General features: G+C 56.0%; 1 protein-coding gene across 2 annotated transcripts in view; it reads right to left on the bottom strand.

Annotated features, from left to right (window-relative positions):
* Positions 1-18,856, bottom strand: part of MACF1 (microtubule actin crosslinking factor 1) — a 147,245-nt gene that overhangs the window by 38,891 nt on the left and 89,498 nt on the right. For both annotated transcript variants that reach the window (XM_029963003.1, XM_029963002.1), the window contains 2 exons: positions 1,228-1,389; positions 911-1,081 (listed from right to left, as the gene is read on the bottom strand). In XM_029963003.1, the coding sequence (XP_029818863.1) occupies positions 911-1,081; positions 1,228-1,389 (333 nt within the window). The remainder of the gene's footprint in view (positions 1-910; positions 1,082-1,227; positions 1,390-18,856) is intronic.

An 18,856-nucleotide genomic window follows, 5' to 3' on the forward strand; every position in this document is an offset into this window, starting at 1 on the left:
ATTATATTACATTATAATAACAGCACGCTTTAATTTGGTCAGCCCTGAAGTGGTCAGGCAGCCGGACATGATGATCATTGTAGGTCCCTTCCAAGAGAAATTTCATTCTATTTATTCTATTCTATTCCCTTTCCTTCACATTTTCCTTTCCTTTTTCCTTTCTCTTTTCCCTTTCCTTTTTCCTTTCACCTTTCCTATCCCTTTCCCCTCCTCTTCCCCATACCATTCCTTTCCCCCTTCCTTTTTCATGTTTTCTTTCCCCTTTCCTTTTCCCTTTCCCCTTCCCTCTTTCACACTATTCAAACCACTTCTGCGCCAGAGAAGTTTTCCAAGCCTTCCCCATCACCCCCCCCAAACTTACCAAGTTTTTAACTTCCACTTGAAATACATTTCCTCTTCCAACCTCAATAGGTTGGACCCAGGCTCGGTTAAGAATTCATTTCTAAAATACTTCCCCCTGACCACACTTGACCTTCCCTCCGCCCGCTCCGAGGGGCAGGCGCCGGCCCGGGCTGTTATCTCTGCAAACACTCCTCGGGCCCACTCTTAACACTTTGAACATTCCCTTTGTCCAAACACCCAAACCAGCCCCTACACCACCAGCTCGCTCCTGACACAGCGGAATTACCGGCACAAACAAAACTCAGGGTTGGAAAAACACGGCCGACCAGCAAAACCAGCAAGCTTCAAGAGGCAGCGGGACAATGAAGCGACGCGGTGATTTAGGCGATGGAGATACTGAGTGTGGGCAAACGAGCTGCCTGTTCTTACACTGGGATGTGGGCAACCAGGATCCACCATGAAAGAAGCAGGTTTGTGGGCATCCCAGCTGGGTCCCCAAAATACTGTCTGGCTGTCCCAAGCTCCCCCCCCCTCCCACTGAGCCACCCACCGCCCTGTGCTCGCTCACCTTCTGCTCCTGGATCTGGGCTTTCACCACCTTGTACTCTGCAGAGGGAGGTTTCTGGTTGGAGATGAGCTCCTCAGTGTCTGCCAGCCAGCTCAGCAACGGCTCCAGGGCGTCCTGAAACTTCCCGCAGTGCAACAGGGCCTCTTGCAGCTGAGCGACCCGCTGGGCCACCTGCACCCCAAACACAACCCCACTGCATGGTCAGGCTGGGGAAATGTCAATGCTGGAGCCCCAGCTCCCTGTCCACGACAGGCTTTTTCTACCAGCCCCCAGTGGTGCTGAGAGAAACCAGTTACAGCCCCTCCCCATGCTCCCACCTTCTTGTTGAGGGTGTTCCAGCGGGTGTTGATCTCTTCCATGTCATGCTCCAGCCCCTGGACGTCACAGTTTTTCCCGGCGCTTTGGATGAGTCCTTGACCAACTCCATTGACTTGCTGTAGTTTAACCTGGAGAGGATCCACTTGCTCCTTCTGGAAGAGCTGGGGGTGGAAAAGGTGGGACAGAAAAGGTATTTATAAGCTGCAAGCTGCTCTTCCAGCCCCTCCACCATTCCATAGATACAACAGGCTTTCTTTTCTAGTGAAGATGTAGTAGCTACTTGCACTGATTTTATTAGAATTGTGCAAGTTTGCTCAAACTCCTCCCTCGCCTTGACCCAGTAACACAAATGTCACAGGAATCTGCTGCTGTGGAGCACAGCTCAGGACCTATCCACATCCACCTCTGCTTTTAAATGGGTAAATCCCGTATTTCCGAGCACTGGAGTGAGGTAGAGAGAAAAAACTGGGGAAGAAATGAGAGCATTGGCTGCAGCCAGCCATCAGATTGGGAAATAACGCTCCTGGGGAAAAACCCCAAGCAATTCTCACAGCGAAGCTATTGAGAACGGAGACCTGACATCATATGAGTTTTGTTAACCACGAAATTACAGGCAGCGAGGAGCTCGCTGTATTTCGAAAGACAAAGGCAATAGGCAATTAATGTGCGAGTCGTTTACCACGGATTTGGCACGGTCCTGCCTGGGAATCCTGTGGGGAAAAGCTTTTTAAACCAAAAAAGATTTGATAGGGAAGGGGGAGGAGAGCGAATGAAGCTCCCCATTGTCAAGAGAGGCAGCAGGGAGAATCCTGTTTCTGCAGAGGAGATAAGTGCTCTTTATCAGAGCTGGGGATCTGCTGGAACCACGAGGCGCCCCGTGCAGGGTTCCTCTCCAGAGCTGCACAGCCCGGTCCCAAGGGACAAACCTGCTGTATCCCCACAGCAGATAGCCCAAGCCCCAAAAAGAGGGAGCAGAATCCTTCCTGGCTTACTCTGCTCCCTTGGCCCACGGGCCCATGCAGAGCACAGGTCACCCCGCACCCAGCGCTGGGCAGGATCAGAGCCCTTGGCACTGTCGCAACATTTTCCCCTTGGAAAGCAGAGGGGATGGCAGCCAGCTGCCTGCTTTCTCAAGCGTGCCTCCTCCTCGTGCCCAAGAATGCATGGACATGGATGGCAACAAAAAATTCCCACTTGGATGCAAGATCTCCCCAAGCAGAGCAGCAGCTCGTGGAGGGCCCAGCTCTCCACACCGAGCCATCGCTTTGCCTCCAAAGAAACACAAGGCAGGTAAAAACCCCCAAACACACCAAAACCCCCTCAAAACCCCCAAACACAGTTCCCAGCAAGAGGCGTTGCTTTGACTTTCTTTGCCTCATTTCCAAAGAAAAAGCTGCTTCTTCCCAGCAGAGCTCAGCAACCAGAGGGGCAGGGAGGTGTCCCTCCAGGACATGAGCAAAGGGTGAGCTGGCAGACACTGTCCAGAGCTGGCTGCTCATGGATAATTATTCCACAGTTATAAGAAATAAATGGTGATATGGAAGCACCGATTCCCCCGGCTGTTCTCCTGTTACTGTTTATATATGGAGTTGCTGGTTAGAACAGCCAAACCCACAAAAGGATCAGGCTGATAAGCCTGGCATGCCGGGCTGGTCCGAGCTCTCTGCACAAAACAAACTCCAGGGCTCTGAAGCAGCCAGGCAGGGAGGGAGCCCTGTGGAAAACCCGGACATCCAACCAGGGGTACCTGTAACGCAGGTATCAGCCAGTCTGAGAACCCAATGCTCCATGAGGATCCCTACAAAGACAATCTCACCAACAGCCCGAGGGTGAGCGTGTCCAACACCCTTGTTTTCCTTTGCTCATAAAAGATTCCAGTGATTTAGTTCATTAACCTCACTGTGACTCAGCTCTGAAACAAATATTTAACGACTGCCCTGTGCCAGGCAGGAGAAGGCGCAGAGCGAGGTGTCCTGCCCTGGAGAAGGGCTGGACAGACATTTTGGAGAGCAGAAGGACATCTGCTCCACCACACCTCCGCCTCCTCCTCACTCCCAGAAATGCTTCCCAAAGCATCCCCTCGCTTTCTGCTTCCCTCATCTCCCTTAACCCCAGCGCTGCCAAACGCAGAGCCTGGTGAGAAGAACTGGCATCACCAACAACCTTTGAGCAAGGGGAAGGTTTATGGGGTTAACAATCGGAGGTGCTGAACCTAAAATAAGGGTCCTACCACCAAGGACACACTGAATTTCAGGCAACAGACAACACCACGGAGAACCCAATGGCTTTTCCCTCGCCAAAGTCCTCTCTGGGTGTCCCAGCCTGTGCTCACATGGACCCCCCATGTGAAACCATCTCTCCAAAGCCCCTCCATGTGTGTCTCTCCAACGGGTGGTTCAGCCCAAAGGATGAGTAATTGCTACCAAATCGGGATTTTTGGCGCTGACTAACTTCTGATGTCTCCTTAGTGATAACTTCTCCCATTCCAGATGGCAGGAAATCAGCGCTCGGCTGTGGGAACTCCACCACCGAGGTCTCTCCAGGCAAAAGCCACGAGCACGGCACAGTAACGCCAATCCCCAAACGCCAGAGAGAATATGAGCCCCTTCCCAGGCGCCTTCTGAGCCTCAGCACCTTAGTGCTCGCTGGAAAAGCTCTACAGACAGCGATGACTGCACAAGACAGGAATTATTTGCACTTAATTCGTTTTACAGGTTTCTCTTTTCCGATATATTTTCTGCTTCAAAGATGGGAACTACCCGCCCGGAGTCGGTGAGAAGGTTTTTCTGAAGTCTGTGATTTCCATCTGAGTGACCATAATGTACTTTACTAAGCCAAAAAAGTATAAGACAATAGTTGAGGTCATCGAGCAGCGAGCGCCATTTGCCTACCCCACTTATAAAATCACACAATTCCCCCCCCGCCTGAAACCTTTTGCCTGCCAAATTCAAGCCACTCTCAGGAGGGAGAAGGCTGTTCTGAAGCCTGAAGGACACAGATCGTGCGTTACTGAGTGGGCTCCCATCTCCCACCCACCCCTCGAGTGCGAAATAAAGCGATTTCTGCGCCTGAAGCCCCGGCTGCGAGCGCCCGAGCAACAAATACCTCGTTATCTGGAACGAATCCATCTGGTAGAGCAGGAGGCCCTTCTGCGACGAGAGCAGCAGCGAGGGGTCCCTCTGTGCCTGCTGGCACCTCTCCCTCGCCAGGGCACAGGGAAGTGGCACCACCACAGCTGGGAGGATGGAAGGTGTCCCCCAGCGCGGCCCCAGGGAGGGTTTGTGAGGCAGGTGCTGCAGCAGAGGGTGTCCCCAGCAGCTCTGGGATGGTGGAGCCCTCTGGGAGGGGGGGGAAGGTGAAAGGGGGACCCTCCATGCCTGGTGGCACGGAGGCACCATCGTCCCAAGCTGCCACCTCAGCTGCGGGTGCTCTTGCAGCGGGGTCATCCTCCAAAGCCAGCACTTCGGTGGGCAGGTGCTCCAGGATGGGCGGCACAGCCATGATGGCAAAGTCATCTGTATCCCCCAAGGCCACTACCAACGGCACGGGGTCACCACCAAGATCCCCAACACCAGAGACGAGTGGATCGGCTGCTTGTGGTGGCACAGTGGCAACAGGCACATCAGCAAAGGGTGGGGGGGCTTCCAGAAGCTCCTCCACCATCAAGGACATGGCAGTGGTGGTGGCTTCCGGAGGTTCCTCAGCATCCATGGTAGGATCCCCAGTGGCTGGTGGTGTCTCCTGAGCCTGGGGCTCTGGGACAGCCACATCTCCTGGTGAAAGTGGGTGGGCTGGAGAAGAAAGCTCCCCAAAATCCCATGGGATGGGGGGCCCTGCAGTGGGTGATGTGCCAGGAAGCCCTTCAGGGGCAGCTGGGCTGGCAGCACATGGAACCCCCTCACCCAGCCCTATGGCACGGCCCCAGCCAGGGGCAAACAGCAAGTCCGTGTCTCCTGGCTGCAGGATGGCTGCTGGTGTCTCGCCATGTGTGACAGTCACCTCCATGGGGGGCCCCTCAGTGCAGGTAGCCCCTTCCAGAGCCATGCCCTGGCTCTGGGAAACCATTTCCCATGGGAGGTCCTCAACAGGCACCGGGAACGTTGTCAGAGCCTCAGAGCCTGGCTCTGATGCAGAGCCAGTGTGGAAAGGCAGCAGAAAACCACAGCAAACATCCCCACTCCCTGCCAGATGAGTCCAGCCATCAGCTCCACTCCCTGATCCCAAATTTGTGGCTTCATCCTCAGAAACCAGTTCATTGCCAACAACCCAGTTGGCAACTTCTGTCCTTCCAGGCAGAAGGTGATGGGTCCCAAATGGATCCATCCCCTCGATGCCAGCCTTGCTGTGCTGTGGGGGAGATCCCAGCTCCTCCACTGCTGTGTCAGGAGCTGGGAGCTGGCAGGGGGATACTTGGCCAGGACAGGTCTCCTTGGGAAGCTGTGACACTTCCCCATCAGGGACCAGCAAGTCTTGCTTATCTTCATCCCACCCCGCTGGAGCACCGGGGTAACCAGTTCCCCCCAGTCCAGAAGGTGGATGTGTCCCTGTCTCAGGAGATGGCATCCCACCAGCCACCACCCCCGGGCAACTGCCCACCAGTGGGTCAGGATCATCCTCCTCCACCAGCACTGAGGAGCCTTCTAGGAGGGATCCTGGCCCTGTGGTGGCCACGGGGCTGGGGGAGGCCCCTCCATCCGAGTCCGTTGGGGTGACAGCCAAGGTGTCCCTTTCTGAGAAGGGCTCTGTCAATGGCTCCAGAGTGCTCAGCATCTGTGAGCTGCAGGTGACATCAAAGTCCTCCAGATCTGACACAACGGCAGAGTCTGAAGCACTGATGTCCAAAGGGGCCCTATGCTGACACCCTTCGACCTCTGACCCAGCCAGTTTGGTCGAATCTGGGTCCAGCACCTCTGAGTCCATTGGGGAAACCTGAACCTCCAGGCAACCAGTGACAGCCCCACCACACTCATTCTCATTCAGGCACTGCTCTTCCAGCTCCAGGAACATCTGCACAGAGTCCGTGTCGGACAACTCGGGACCTGTGGGGCTGGCTGAGCGCTCCAGAACTGGAGCAAAGTCCTCAACTCCACACTGCACCGCTGTGTCCTCGGTACAGCCCGTGCTGCCGGGGAGGGGGCTGCCGGCACCCCCTGGGGAAGTGCAGGACTGGGAGGTCCCTGGGCCGGGGGCAGAGCCATCCACCGGAGCAGCGGATTGTTCCCTTTCTTCAGAAATATCTGCCAAGCAACAGCTCTTCTTCTCCTCTGCCACCAGAACAGCCTTTCCTCTCTCTGACAGCGTCGCCTCCTCCCACTCCTCCATCATCACCCAGCGCTCGTCCTCCTCAAATCTCAGCTCAGACTCCGTTTTCTCCCTGAGATTGGAGGTGATGAGAATATCCAGTCCCGCATCCAGCAGCTCCTCACTAAGGCACGGAGACAGGTTGACGTTCTCCACTGTAGAGTCCGACCCAGAGGGCTCCAGGGTCTCCTGGTGCCCATCGTTGAAGTTTCCCCTGATGAAATTCTTCCTGGCTCTTGGCCAAGTGGCACTGGGGAGCCGGCAAGCCCTGGCCAGGTCCCTGACACGGCCGTCACCGGCGTTCAGCAAGGCCTGGCGCTCATCCCGGGGTCCGTCGTACCCATCCACGCTGAACTGCTTGGCCGTCAGAGCCTCGGCCGTGCCAGATGACTTGGAGACGTGCTCCAAGGTGAGAGACTCGGACATAGGCTCGCCATGGTCGGGCTGGCCTGGCTGCTCGGTGAGCATGGCACTGGAATCCCGCTTGTCCCGCAGGGAAGGGTTGGAGGCGCCCGCTTCCGACACCTCGCTCAGCGAAGCCCCCATCCTTTCCGCGAATTCGGTGAAGTTGGGCGGCATGAAGGACTTCCATGACCGCCGGTTGACGTTCTCCTTCCTCTCAGGGTTTGGTCGCCTCTTTGGTGGAGCCGGCGCCGGCTTGGAGACGTCACTGCTGAGCTTCAGCGCATCAAAGATGACCCGTTCATCCAACTTTTTCGGTTCTGGCGCCCTGGACTCGAAGACGTTGGCAGCTCCCAGAGTCCCGTTGCTGGATATGGTGCTGCCATCCCCCTTGCCAAGGGTGCTCTTGGAAAGCTGGTTGAGCTTTGATCCCTGATCGATTTGCTCATTAATTCTCATTGTGTCGTATATCGATCTCTGGGGCACGTAGCAATCCTCTATATAACCATCCTCATCCTCGCCCTTCCCCAGGCAAGTGCGGTTCTGCCGTAAACAGTCTGGCCGGCTCAGTGGTTTGCCCATACTCTCGTCCTTATGGATGACGGAACCGCCCCGGCAACCTTTCGCCCACCACGGCAGGAAGCATCACATGGCCAGCAGGTCCCAAACCCACCGTGCCAGGCTCTAATCCCAAAGCAGTGACCCTACAGGGATGGGATGGTGCACCGGCAGCACCGCGCTGGCTCAGCAGCCCGACCGACGGTCCCAAGCGGTGAAACAACCCATCTCATCCCCCAGGCCCCCCTAAAAAAACCCATCCATCAGCAAGTCATCCGAACCCAACAGCTTCGATAAAATATTCCAAACGGTTCAGCGACAGAAACGGCGGAAGAGTTTGAAGCTCCTGAATTATCCCGTCCGTCCTTCTTTACTAACAAAGGCACTGCTTGTCCCGGCCGCTCAGGGCTGGCAGCACCGAGCGGCTCCGCGCGTTTTCTGCCCAGCTCCAAGTGCCGTGGGAGTCCAGCTGGTCCGAATTAGCCTCTCCCCCCGACTCTCGTGTTTTCATTTGAACTGAGCTTGTCAGCGGATATTCGTACAAGTTTAAACACAGGAAGTTCTTCATTCAGGGCAAACTCGGAGGTTTCCTGTCTCAAAAACATGATGGCATTGTTGCTCCCCGTCACCTCGCCCGGTGCCACCGGGAGTCACGGAACCCCCCCAGAATCCAGCCGGCGGGTGCACGGCGGCAGCGGCACGCCGCGGAGTCCGGCGGTGCAGCAAGGCTGCTGGGTTCTTCGCTTTTTTTTTTCCGCTTTCTCCCCAGGAAAAAAAAAAAATTGGCTATAAAACGCATCCAAAAATGGCAAAGGGACGGAGCGGGATGGAATCCCCTGAGTTGCCTCCGGGAGCCGGCGGGGGACCGGAGCAGCCCGGCTGGAAGGCGGTGTGGCCGTGTCTATGCTGCTGACTTCTTCTCCTCCTTCTTTCTTCCTCCTCCTCACTCCTCTGCCCGGCCCCGCTCGCACTAACATTCCGCGGCCGGATGTCGGGCTGCGGTGGCTCCGCGCACCGGGAAAAACGGCCCGCGCCATAGCGCGAGGCGGGGGCGCGGCGGGCTGGGCGCGGGCCGTCCCGCGGCGATTGCGGGGCCGGGACCGGGACTAGGGTTTGGGGATGTGTGGAGGGGCCACACACAACACACAAGACACCGCAGGGCCGCCCTCCCTTACCCCGCGCTCTCAGCCCCCTTTGTTGCGCGGACTCAGCGGCCGGCCGGAGGCGGGCGCGGTCCGCGCCGCCCCACGCGGCAGCCCGCCGGCCCGGCGCGGCATGCATGGCAGCTGCCTTTATCTCTCCTTCATTCCCTTCCTCCTCCTCTGCTTCTTCTTCCTCTTCCTGCTCCCCCGCGCCGCCGCTCTCTTCCGCCGGCGGAACAAAAGGCCCCGCGCAGCCGCCGCACGCCCCGGCCCCGCCGCCCCGCCAGCACCGGCTCCGCGAGCTCACGCACCGGCGAGGGCGAGGACGCGGCGGCGGGGGCGGCTCCGCGGAGCGGGCGGCAGGCCGGGGGCCGCCCCATTCCCCGGCGCCGACTGGTGCCTCCGACGCCCCTCCGCACACGACCCCCCAGGCCCCGGAAGGGACCGGAGCGGACCCGGACTGGGGATGCGGGGGGAATGCTCCGGTGGCAGCGCGGGAGTGTGCCCCGCCCGGCCCCGCCGGGGATGGCCCCTCCTCCGGGGGGAGTGGCAGCCCCGACACAAAGAGCAGACAACCCTAGCGCTACGGCGGGCGGGCTCCGGCTCCGGTCCCGCCACCGGTCCCCGCTCCCCGGCCCTTTGTTCCCGAAGCCGGCGCTGTTGGGGGTGTAGACACCCCCCCCGCCGGCGTCCTTTGCCTCTCACACCCACCCTCGCACAAAGAACCGAGTTATTAAATCATTAAACCCCAAACACCCCCAAAGTACCATTTTTGCCTTCCCCATCGCTCTGCCAAAAACCCGCCCGCAACTTGCCACCGTCAAGTTGCCCATCACCCACTGCAGGCTCTTTTCCTAAAAATCCTAAATTTTAGAGCCTCGGGTCTAGGTCAGCATCCTGCTTCCCCCCCCCACCCCGAGTTCTGTCACCCTCTTTTCCTCCCCCAAAAACCCTTGGGTTTAAGACACAGGGAACATTGAGAGCAGAGAGGGAGGCAGCCCGGGTGTGTGAATCACCACTGCGAAGTGATGCTGAGGGAAGTCACAGACTTGGGAGAGAAAACAGGAGGGTTGGAACAGCCTCCATGCATCTCCAGGCAACAACCCGCCCCACCAGCCACCCGGCCTTCTACTTTGGGATGAATTATGGAATCGAGATAAAAATACAAGGTGTTTAACACAGAAAAACGTGCAGCATGCACCCCAGAAGTGCCAAGACCGGGAGAATGGGACTTCAGTCTGCACCTTGCTGTGCCACAGCTTCTCCAAAACCTTCCCACCCAGCCATGGTGAGCCATGGCTGTGTTACAGCTGAAGGCTGAAGCCAAAGGAGACAAAATCCTGATTTTTTTGGATGCAGGTGCCTGCCATCCCAAAAACCCCAAGGCTTGGCCAAAGTCATGGCATTGCTGTAGTGGGAGTCTGGCTTCCCCAGCCCCAAACCCTTGGACCCTTCATAGCCATGTCTCAGCACCAACTGGACATGGAGCAGCTCCACCACCACATTTTGGTTTTGGAGAGATGGAAACGGATGCTTTGTGGAAGGGGAGGGTTCAGGGAAAAATGCCTGTTAAACAGCCCTAAGTGCTCATTGGGAATGTTTGCACACTGGGACATCCTTGGAACCCCTTTTCTCCATCTTTAAATATAACCAAGGAAAAGAGAGGGAAGTGGGGAGGGAGCAGAGATCTGGGAGGAGAGTCCAAGCAGCCTCTGGGGAGCCCCTTTGCCCATCCAGGGCATGTCCCCTCCATGTCCCACCGAGCCCTCCTGGACGGACGGACAGACAGACAGTCAGGGCTGGCCCTGCAGCCTCCTCCAGCCCCATCTGCCAACGCTGCCAGAGAGTCCCAAAGCCCAGATTTTTCTCCTTGGCGGGGGATACTCCAGCTCCTGGTCCCTGGTTATTAATCCAGCACAGCTGAAACAACAAGAGGATGACGGGGCTGTGCCAGCGCTCCGGCAGTGCCGCCCCCAGCTCCCCTGCTACCACCTTGGCTGGGAGCTGGCGGAGCAGGACCGTTACCGCTCCGGGGCCCCTCCGTGAGGAATCCCAGGCATCCGGGCTGGGGCGAGGAGGCTTTTTGTTCCACTGCGAAGAAGGAACGATCTCCGACGTGGAGCTGCCGTTTCACAGCCAGAAATTCTTTTCCCATTTCCTCACCGAGTCACGTGCCAGGAGCAAGCCAAGTCTTCCTCCAACACATCCCCCCCATTTCTAAAACCATTAGGGAAATATTGGGCAAGGACGAAAGCCAATTAAAAACCTGCTGTGCCTGGCCCGAAGATCCCAGCCGGAGCTCTTGCAGGTTCCCCAAATCATGGCTTTAAGCCTCCAAGTGCCACCCCAGCAATGGGGACAGAAGCCAAACGGTGCTGGGAATTGCAAGGTCAGGGCTTTGCTTGAGCTTTGTGTCGGTGCAAGGGATGGATGGAAAGGACCTGTCTGAACTTTTGTCCTTTTGGGTGTCTCCAGGTGCCCACCATGGCAGTGATGGGCAGAATGGACCACCAAGACCCTTCATCTGGCTCTCGCACGCCCTCAGCTAAAACCCACCCAGCGGTTTTCCAAGACTTTCTCCAAGTAGCAGCACCTCCATCTGTCTCCTGAACCTGTTGGTTCCAAGCTTTCCTCATATGGCCACCAGCCCCAGCACGTGTCGTCCCTGTCACGGGGTGATGTCACCCTGTTTACGGCTGCGCTCCATCCTGCGCCGCTGCCGCCACTGTTTACATGGCAAAGCAGTATTTGGAAGCCAATATATTTTTAGCTTTCTTTTAATGCATCTCAGCAGCTGGAAGTGAGGGACCTGTGTTATGTGACGAGCAAGAGAGCGCAGAGGCAGCTCGAGATCTCTGATGGACGCGTCGTTAATGAGACCAGGACACAACCATCAAAGCTTCTTTAATCTTCACCTTGGTGCCCTTCCTGCCCTGGGATTTGCAGCACCTCCTCGCCAGCCTGGATGAGGGTGGATGCAGGAGAACTCCTGCCTTGGCACCATCAGCTTTGGCCCTACAGGTCATGCTGACCATGCCATAGAGTCATAGAATAGTTTGGGTTGGAAGGGACCTCAAAGCTCATCTTATTCCTAACCCTGCCGTGGGCAGAGACAGAGCTCCAAGCTCTTTCCAACCTGGCCTGGAACACTTCCAGCCACAGCTTCTCTGTCCCCCATGTCTGACTCCATGACTGTCACCGAGCTGGTGGTGACAGGAGGGATCACTGGGTTGGGACAATGTATGTCCCATCAAGGCAAAGTGGGTGAACCCAAATGCCTCCAGCCCAGAGGGGGGACTCAGAGCACATTTGAGCCTCCCTCAGACACTGCAATAAAAGCACAAAGCCAAATCACACGCCCCTAAAATCTCCCTTAGAAACCGCAGTTTAGGTTTCATTGGGATTTTTACCAGAGGATTCACGTTTTCAAAGCCTTTGCTGTGTTTATTGGAAGGTCAGAGGGATTTCTTTCTCTCTGTGTTGCTCTCCTCCTAAACTTGCTCCTTTTCCCCTGATTGCTGTTCTGGTGCCACGTGGGCAAGCCCTGAGCTCCCAGCTTGACCCAGGAAGGAGCACCCAGGCTAATCCCCTCCTGCCGTGCCACTCTGGGTGCTCCCTCATCCCCTTGGCTTACAGCTGACTTCAAACCAATTTCACATCACAGCTCTACCACTACTCAATCCCTCTTCAAAGGCTACAGCTGCTCAGGATGCAGGGAGCCAGCACATCTTTAAATCAGCCATTTGGAACCCAGAGCCTGTTAATTTGGGACTCTCCTCCGCGGGGCTGTGGGAGGAAACCTCGGCTGGCTCCACGGGGGTCTGCCCCTCCACTGGAAAAGTTTTAGAAAGAGGTTAAAACCCAAACCCACAGGGAAACCCTTCTGCAGGTTGGATGGACAGGGTGGTTTTTAATTTATTTTGTTTCTGCAAGGGTGCAGGGGCTGCACCGCAGCACTTTCCCTGCAAGGCAGCTCACGTAGACGTCGGTATAAATAATTCTCCCGAATGAAACCCGGAGCCCACGTGTTACAGCAGTGCTCAGGCACAGCCCTACACGTGGCATTCAGCACTCCCATGGAGCCCCATCTTCATGCACAGAGCACCCTAAAGGTGCCTGAGGTGGAGCTGTGAGAGAAGAGTAGAGCCACATGCCAGGGTCTTTATGGCCAGGAGGTGAAACTCACCAAAATGCCCATTTTTGTCATCAGCTGCCCAGTTTTCCTGCAAATTCTGCTGCCAGGCTTTGCTCCGGTGCTGCATGAGGGTGGATGAAGCATCCTGGGATACCCAGGCATCCTACTCCATGCTCCCAGTGAATCAGCACCCACGGGCAGGGTGGTGGGTGCTGCCACCCCACTGCCCACCCCAGGGACATGGAGAACTGCAGAAGCTGCTCCTCATAGTAAAGGGGGACAACAGGGAGAGCCGAGGGATGGGGTGACTAATAAACTGCTCATAAGGCTCTTTAGGAAGTGAGGTAAGTGTGTTATCATCCAGAGAATCCTCTGGATGGGAGACATTTAAACCACTCCTTGGGCAGGAGAATTGGCAATTGTTCTTGAAAGGCTGCAGTGACTAATCCAAGCCTGAGCCCCTTCCTGCAGAAGTCCCCATTTGCTCCAGACCCAGTGGCCACAGTCCCTCCCTTCCCTGCTGGAGAATGGCAACTTTCTTGGATGCTGTGGGTGACGGGAATGTCCTGTGTTCACTCAACCCCACACTTCCCCATGGATGCCCCCTCCACGGCCATGTGCTACCAGGACCAGGCTCCTCTCCCTCCTCTGCTCAGCCCTTGCAGACAAAAAGCTTCCCATCTCCTCCTCCCTCAGATCCTCAGCTCTCCCGGTCTTATGCAAAGCTGGTATTTTTAGTGTCTCCTGGAAACACTGTGAAGTGTCATCACCACCAGCTAACGAGTGCTCCGGAGACAGGACATTCCTCCGGCCATCTCCCTCAGCTGGGACCTGGCAGGGTCACCAAAGCATCTGCAAGTGGGTGGCTTTGGAGCAGTGACCCAAGGTGGCTCCTGAAAGGCACCATTTGATCACAGCTTGACTGTTTCACGGTCAAGAAAAGAAAAGGAGGGAGGAAAAAAAAAAAGCCTCGCTATGATTTGGTCGATCTCAGCAACTCTTGGCTTTATTCGCTCTTGTTCTCGGCTCGCTCAGGATCAGGGAAGGGCCTGATGACACGTCAAGGTCAAACCCACCCGTGGCTTGCTGATGAACCAGCACACCGGCAACGTTCCCTTTGGGAACAATGAGCTCCAGGCACGTTTGCTCTTTCCTCTGTGATAAAATTTACATCCAAGAAAGAAGGAGACTGCAGGGGCCACTCACGCCCATGTTCCCCTTGTGCAAACACAAGATCACCAGGTTAGAAGTGCACCAAGCACCACCAAGGACCTGCAGCCTGGGCCACTTGGCCCAGCCAGGCTCGGTGACAGCCCTGTCACCCGGCACAGCTCATCACCCCCCATTTCTCATCCTCTTCGCCAGCGAGGGGAGATGGTGCCTTTAAGGCAGCTTAACAGCTGTCAGAGAGGAGGCATTTCTGCGTGTGTTGCTGATGCTGAAAATACAAGCCAGAGATACTTTAAGTAGGTCTGGAAAGCGTTCAACGAGAAGACACCGTCGTGCAGCCGGTCCCTGTTCCCAGCCCAGTCCCACCCAGCTGCTCCCAACTGGACGACTGTCGGGAGCCGCACGCATTCCTCCGGGGGCACAGAAGGGTTAAAAATACCCTCGGCCAGGCTGGGGCACAGCAAGTGGCAGAGTGTCCCTTCCCTGCCCCATCCCATCCCATCCTAGAAACCCAGCTCCGTTCTCCCACCTGCTGGCGATGCAGCCCCCAGCTATGGGGTCTTTGCTCTATGATGGGGTGTGGAGTGCCCAAAAAAAGCCTCCCCGGATGCTCAGGCACTGCCTGGGAGCACATGTGCTGCTCGTGGTGGCTAACGTGCTGTCTCCAGAAATTAAGGCTTTGATTTGGGTGTAAATACCTTGTGTCATCAGCAGGCCAATTCAGTCCTGCTCTTTGGGTTAGCCCTGCAATCCCAAGGTGGGATGCTGCTTCTCCTCTGCCCATCCTCTGCCCAAAAAGCAGCAGCCCCAGGCAGCAGCATCTGGGAGAAACCCAGGGACACGGGACAACAGTGATGGGCACCAGTGGTATTTTCAACAGCACCACTGAGTCAGATCCCTGCTGGAAAGGCTGGGGGAACTGAGAGTCATAAATAGAGTGCTGAGGAAAGCTGACATCCTCCAGCCAGGAAGGGGGGCAGGAGGAGGGCACGGGAGTGTGCGTGGGCTCACAGAGAGCACAGGCTAAAGGCTGCTTCCACTTAGGATGAAGTGGGGAGGACCCGGGGCAGGGTCAGACGGCGGCATTGGAATGGCAAGATGAGTAATGCTGGTTAAGGCTTCACTCACTGCATCTCCCCCCCGGGATTCCTTTCCTGAATTTTTTTTATTCAAGCAGACAAAGAGGGTGTTGGAAGCCACAAGGGCTGCGCGGGCCCTGGACGACCTGACCTGCTCTAAAATAAAAAGGGAGTGCGGCTTCAGTTATTGCTGTCTAGGGATTCTCCCTCCCTCCCTCCATCATCCAGCATTAAACCTTTACTGGTGTGACAGAGCAGTGCCCAAGTTCACTGCACTGAGCAACCCCAGTTTCAACCAAACCTCCCCAAAAACCCACACACCAGGAGGAAAGGCAGGAGGCCTGAAATCCCACGTCATCCCTCCGCTCCGCGCAACCTGCCTTGGCAAAGCCACCTCCCGTTGAAGGTCGGATGATGCGACAGACCCCCTTCCTCTCCCCCCCACCTCCTCCTCCTCTCTGGCTGGGCCAGGGTGGGGTTTAATTAACCCTGGGAGGAGAGGTCCCGGCTGTGCCAGCTGCGGCAGGTCCCGGCTCGCCGCATTCCTTACCGCCGTGCCCACGCCCGCGGTCAGCCCGCGGGCCAAGCGCAGCTGCGGGGCCCGGGCGGCATCAGGAGGGGGGACAACAAATCCACGGAGGTCCAGCCACACACAGGGACACGCCACCAACTGCCCCTGCGCCCGTCGGGACGCGACGGCGGCCGTTGGGTTATGTCAAGTTTGACGTTTTTCCCTGGGTTACGTTTTGGGTCGAGTTCTCCGGGCTCTTGCAGAAATCCCTTCTGACTGTTGAGTGCAACGCGGAAGGAATGCAGGCTGAGCTGATCCTGCTCTCATCTTCCTCACGGGGACAAAGTGTTCCCAGCAAAGCAAACCATTGTGGCATGATACAACTGAGAGTCTTCTCTGGCACGACTGCCCACAGAAGCTGTGGCTGCCCCATCCCTGGAAGTGTTTCAAGGCCACGTTGGACGGGGCTCGGAACAACCTGGTCTAGTGGAAGGTGTTCCTGCCCACAGGAGGGGGGTAGGAACTAGATGATCTTTAAGGCCTCTTCCCACCAAAACCATTCCATGGTTCTATGAAAGGGGAGGGAACAGCACCCTTCCCTCCCAAGCATTGCTCTGTACTGCAGCAAGCCCCAAAATCTCTGCCAGCACCTTTGACCCAGGGCTGAGTGTTACTCTCTGCTTTGTAGGTGAAATGTGGCAACGTTAGAGTTTGTCCAAAAACAACATGGTGAATCAAAGAAGGTCCCAGCTCAGAGTTGCCAACACCAAGCACCAGCCAGGCTTTGAAAGCCAAGTTCAAAACCCACTGCATAAAAGATAAACAAAGCCCAGCTCGCTCAGCCAGGAGGCCAAGCTACCCCAGCACAGATGTCTTCCCCAAAACACCCAAAAATTTGATTCCATCAGCTCCGTGGGCCCAGGCTGATGGATGCTCTTTGGCCAGACAGGACCAGCCCATGCCTGGGGCTTTCTGGCACCACAGTTCCAAACCAGCAAACCTCACCTCTGCTTCTTCAGCATGTAAAGGAGGGATGAGCCACTTGCACTGAGCAGATCAAGCTTTATCCCATTAGTTTCACAATTTTTGGGAGGAAGGGTTCTAACTCAGGGTCTTCCAGCTTAGGGGTTGCTGACACCAGAGAGCACGTGATGGAGAAACCCTCTGGGTCTTCATGTGACCCCCACCTTCTCATCCCTACCCGGGGAATCACTTCCCTGGGGAATTCTGCTGTTTGCTAAACTGAATCAACAAAGCTGTTATGTTTAGTAACATCCCAACTGTAGCTTATTTGATTCCAGTCATTAAAATTTAATATTAGTGTAAGCTTTGAGAAACCTGAGCTGACAGCAGAGAGAGGGGAGGGGGAAGAAGTGCCCCAGCCTGAAAACTCCTACGAGGAGCTCTGGCTGGTGGCTGGTGCTTGTCCCTCGTGCTGAAGAGCACGACTTGGCTGTGTGAAGCTCAGCACAAAGATCCTTCCAACTTTCAGTACCTTTTTATACAAAAAGGGGCCCCTCAGAGAGGCAGCAATGGAAAGGGAATCACTTGGGTTAAACTCCCGCTGAAGATCAGGAGTTAAAAATTAGGTTCCTTTGCTCTGAGGTTCCTTTGCTCTGACAGCTTAACATGAGCTAACCCCATGTTATTTCTTCTGTGGCATTGCTGGATCCAAAGCGATCCATCAGGATGTCCATATAAAGCACAGGCTCCAAACCACAGAAACGCCTCTCAGCTGCACTTGATCTCATCAGAAAACGAGGGGCGAAATTAGATGACCCCTTAGAGCCTCCTCCAGATGGGTTTCTTATGATCCTCTAAAAATGTGGTGCTCCAAACCAGTCCCTGCCTAGTTTTCCCGCACTCCAGGTCCTTCCTGCATCGCTGTCCTGGCTCTTGATGGCCGTGGGAGCCGGTGTGGACTCAGCCCCTCGGTGGTCCCATCCCCAAAATCGCATCCGCTCGCTGAACCAAAACACCTCCTGCAAACAAAGCCTCCCCCCCTGAGCAGCTGCTTCCCACCCTCCCATCGCTGAGAAACCCGGCCAGGAAGAGAAACTCAGAGCGGGAGAGGGCTCGTCCCTCCCAAAGCCAGGATTAGTCCCTCTGTGACCTGGGAAAGGGGCTGGGGAGGGTGGGGGGAAGGAAAGGAAATGCATGGATGGCAGTTTTCCAAAAGTTAAGGGTTTGTTGGAGGTTGTGGCCTTTTGGGGCAAGTTAAGGGGATGTTTGCAGGAAAGGAAAAATACATGGGATGCTTCAAACATAAGCTGCTTCGAAAGTCATCTGTTCCCAGCCTCCATCAGAGCCTTCAATATATCTTCTTTATTAAAATCTGGACACAATGAGTCCAGAAGTGCCCACCTTTGTCAGGACTTCATTGGCAACTTGCCTGGAGCCCTGGGGCCATGCCTAATTTGCATCTCATTTACACAGATGTTCATTAAAATTAATGCCTTAAGACATAATATCTGCCTGCATTTGAGCCTCCTGGACAGACAGACCGCGACCGCTCCCGGAGAGCCCCAGTCACCCCATCCATCACCCCATCCATCACCCCATCCTCCCCCCAGTGCCACCCCCAGGAGCACTGCCTGGCTGAGGAGCTCTTCTGGTCCCCCTGGACACTCCGGGCGTGCATCTGGTTTGCAAGCCAAGAAGGGAAAAAGAGTTGTGATATTGTCTTAGAGAGACAATTCATTGAGAAATAAAAGCCTGGTACAACCAAGGGAAGCCCCCCCATGGTCCCCACTTCCCACAGAGCCCAAGCCAGATTTCTCCACCTCTCTCCCTCCTGCACGTACAGAGGACAGACAGTCCCTGCCAATGCCCTTTCCTGTGCAGATCAGAATCAGGGAGATTCCAGCTCCTCCTTAGAGAGGATTGGAAGGTGAAGCTTTGCTAAGATCTGCTCTGCAACACTTAGGATTTGTGCAGAGATCCTTGCTCTCTGGATGCAGAAATCCTTGCTCCCTGGATGAACCGTGCATGGGAGGAACGCAGGAATGCTGCTGCGTAACCACAACTGCTCCATCCACCCCTCGTGCTTCTCCCCCATTTTATTCTCAGTCATTACAAGGCAAAACCCTCCCCTCCCTGCTGCAACTTTCACTCTCCCACCAACACACACCCCAAGTGCACCCCGTGGCCTCGATGGCCAACAAATGACTCCTGGTAAGGACACCTCATGCCCCCAGAGCACCCTTGGCTCATGCAGCCCAGGTCAGCTGTGTCTTACAGGGTCATCCTCAAGGTCACTGAGCTACACAGACCCTGTGCAAACCCCTGTGATGGGTTAAGCTGCTCCTGCAAGCCCGGCCAGCCCAGCAA

Source organism: Manacus vitellinus, unplaced genomic scaffold (genome assembly GCF_001715985.3).
Source record: "Manacus vitellinus isolate BGI_N305 unplaced genomic scaffold, ASM171598v3 scaffold_52_pilon, whole genome shotgun sequence".
NCBI lineage: Eukaryota > Metazoa > Chordata > Aves > Passeriformes > Pipridae > Manacus > Manacus vitellinus.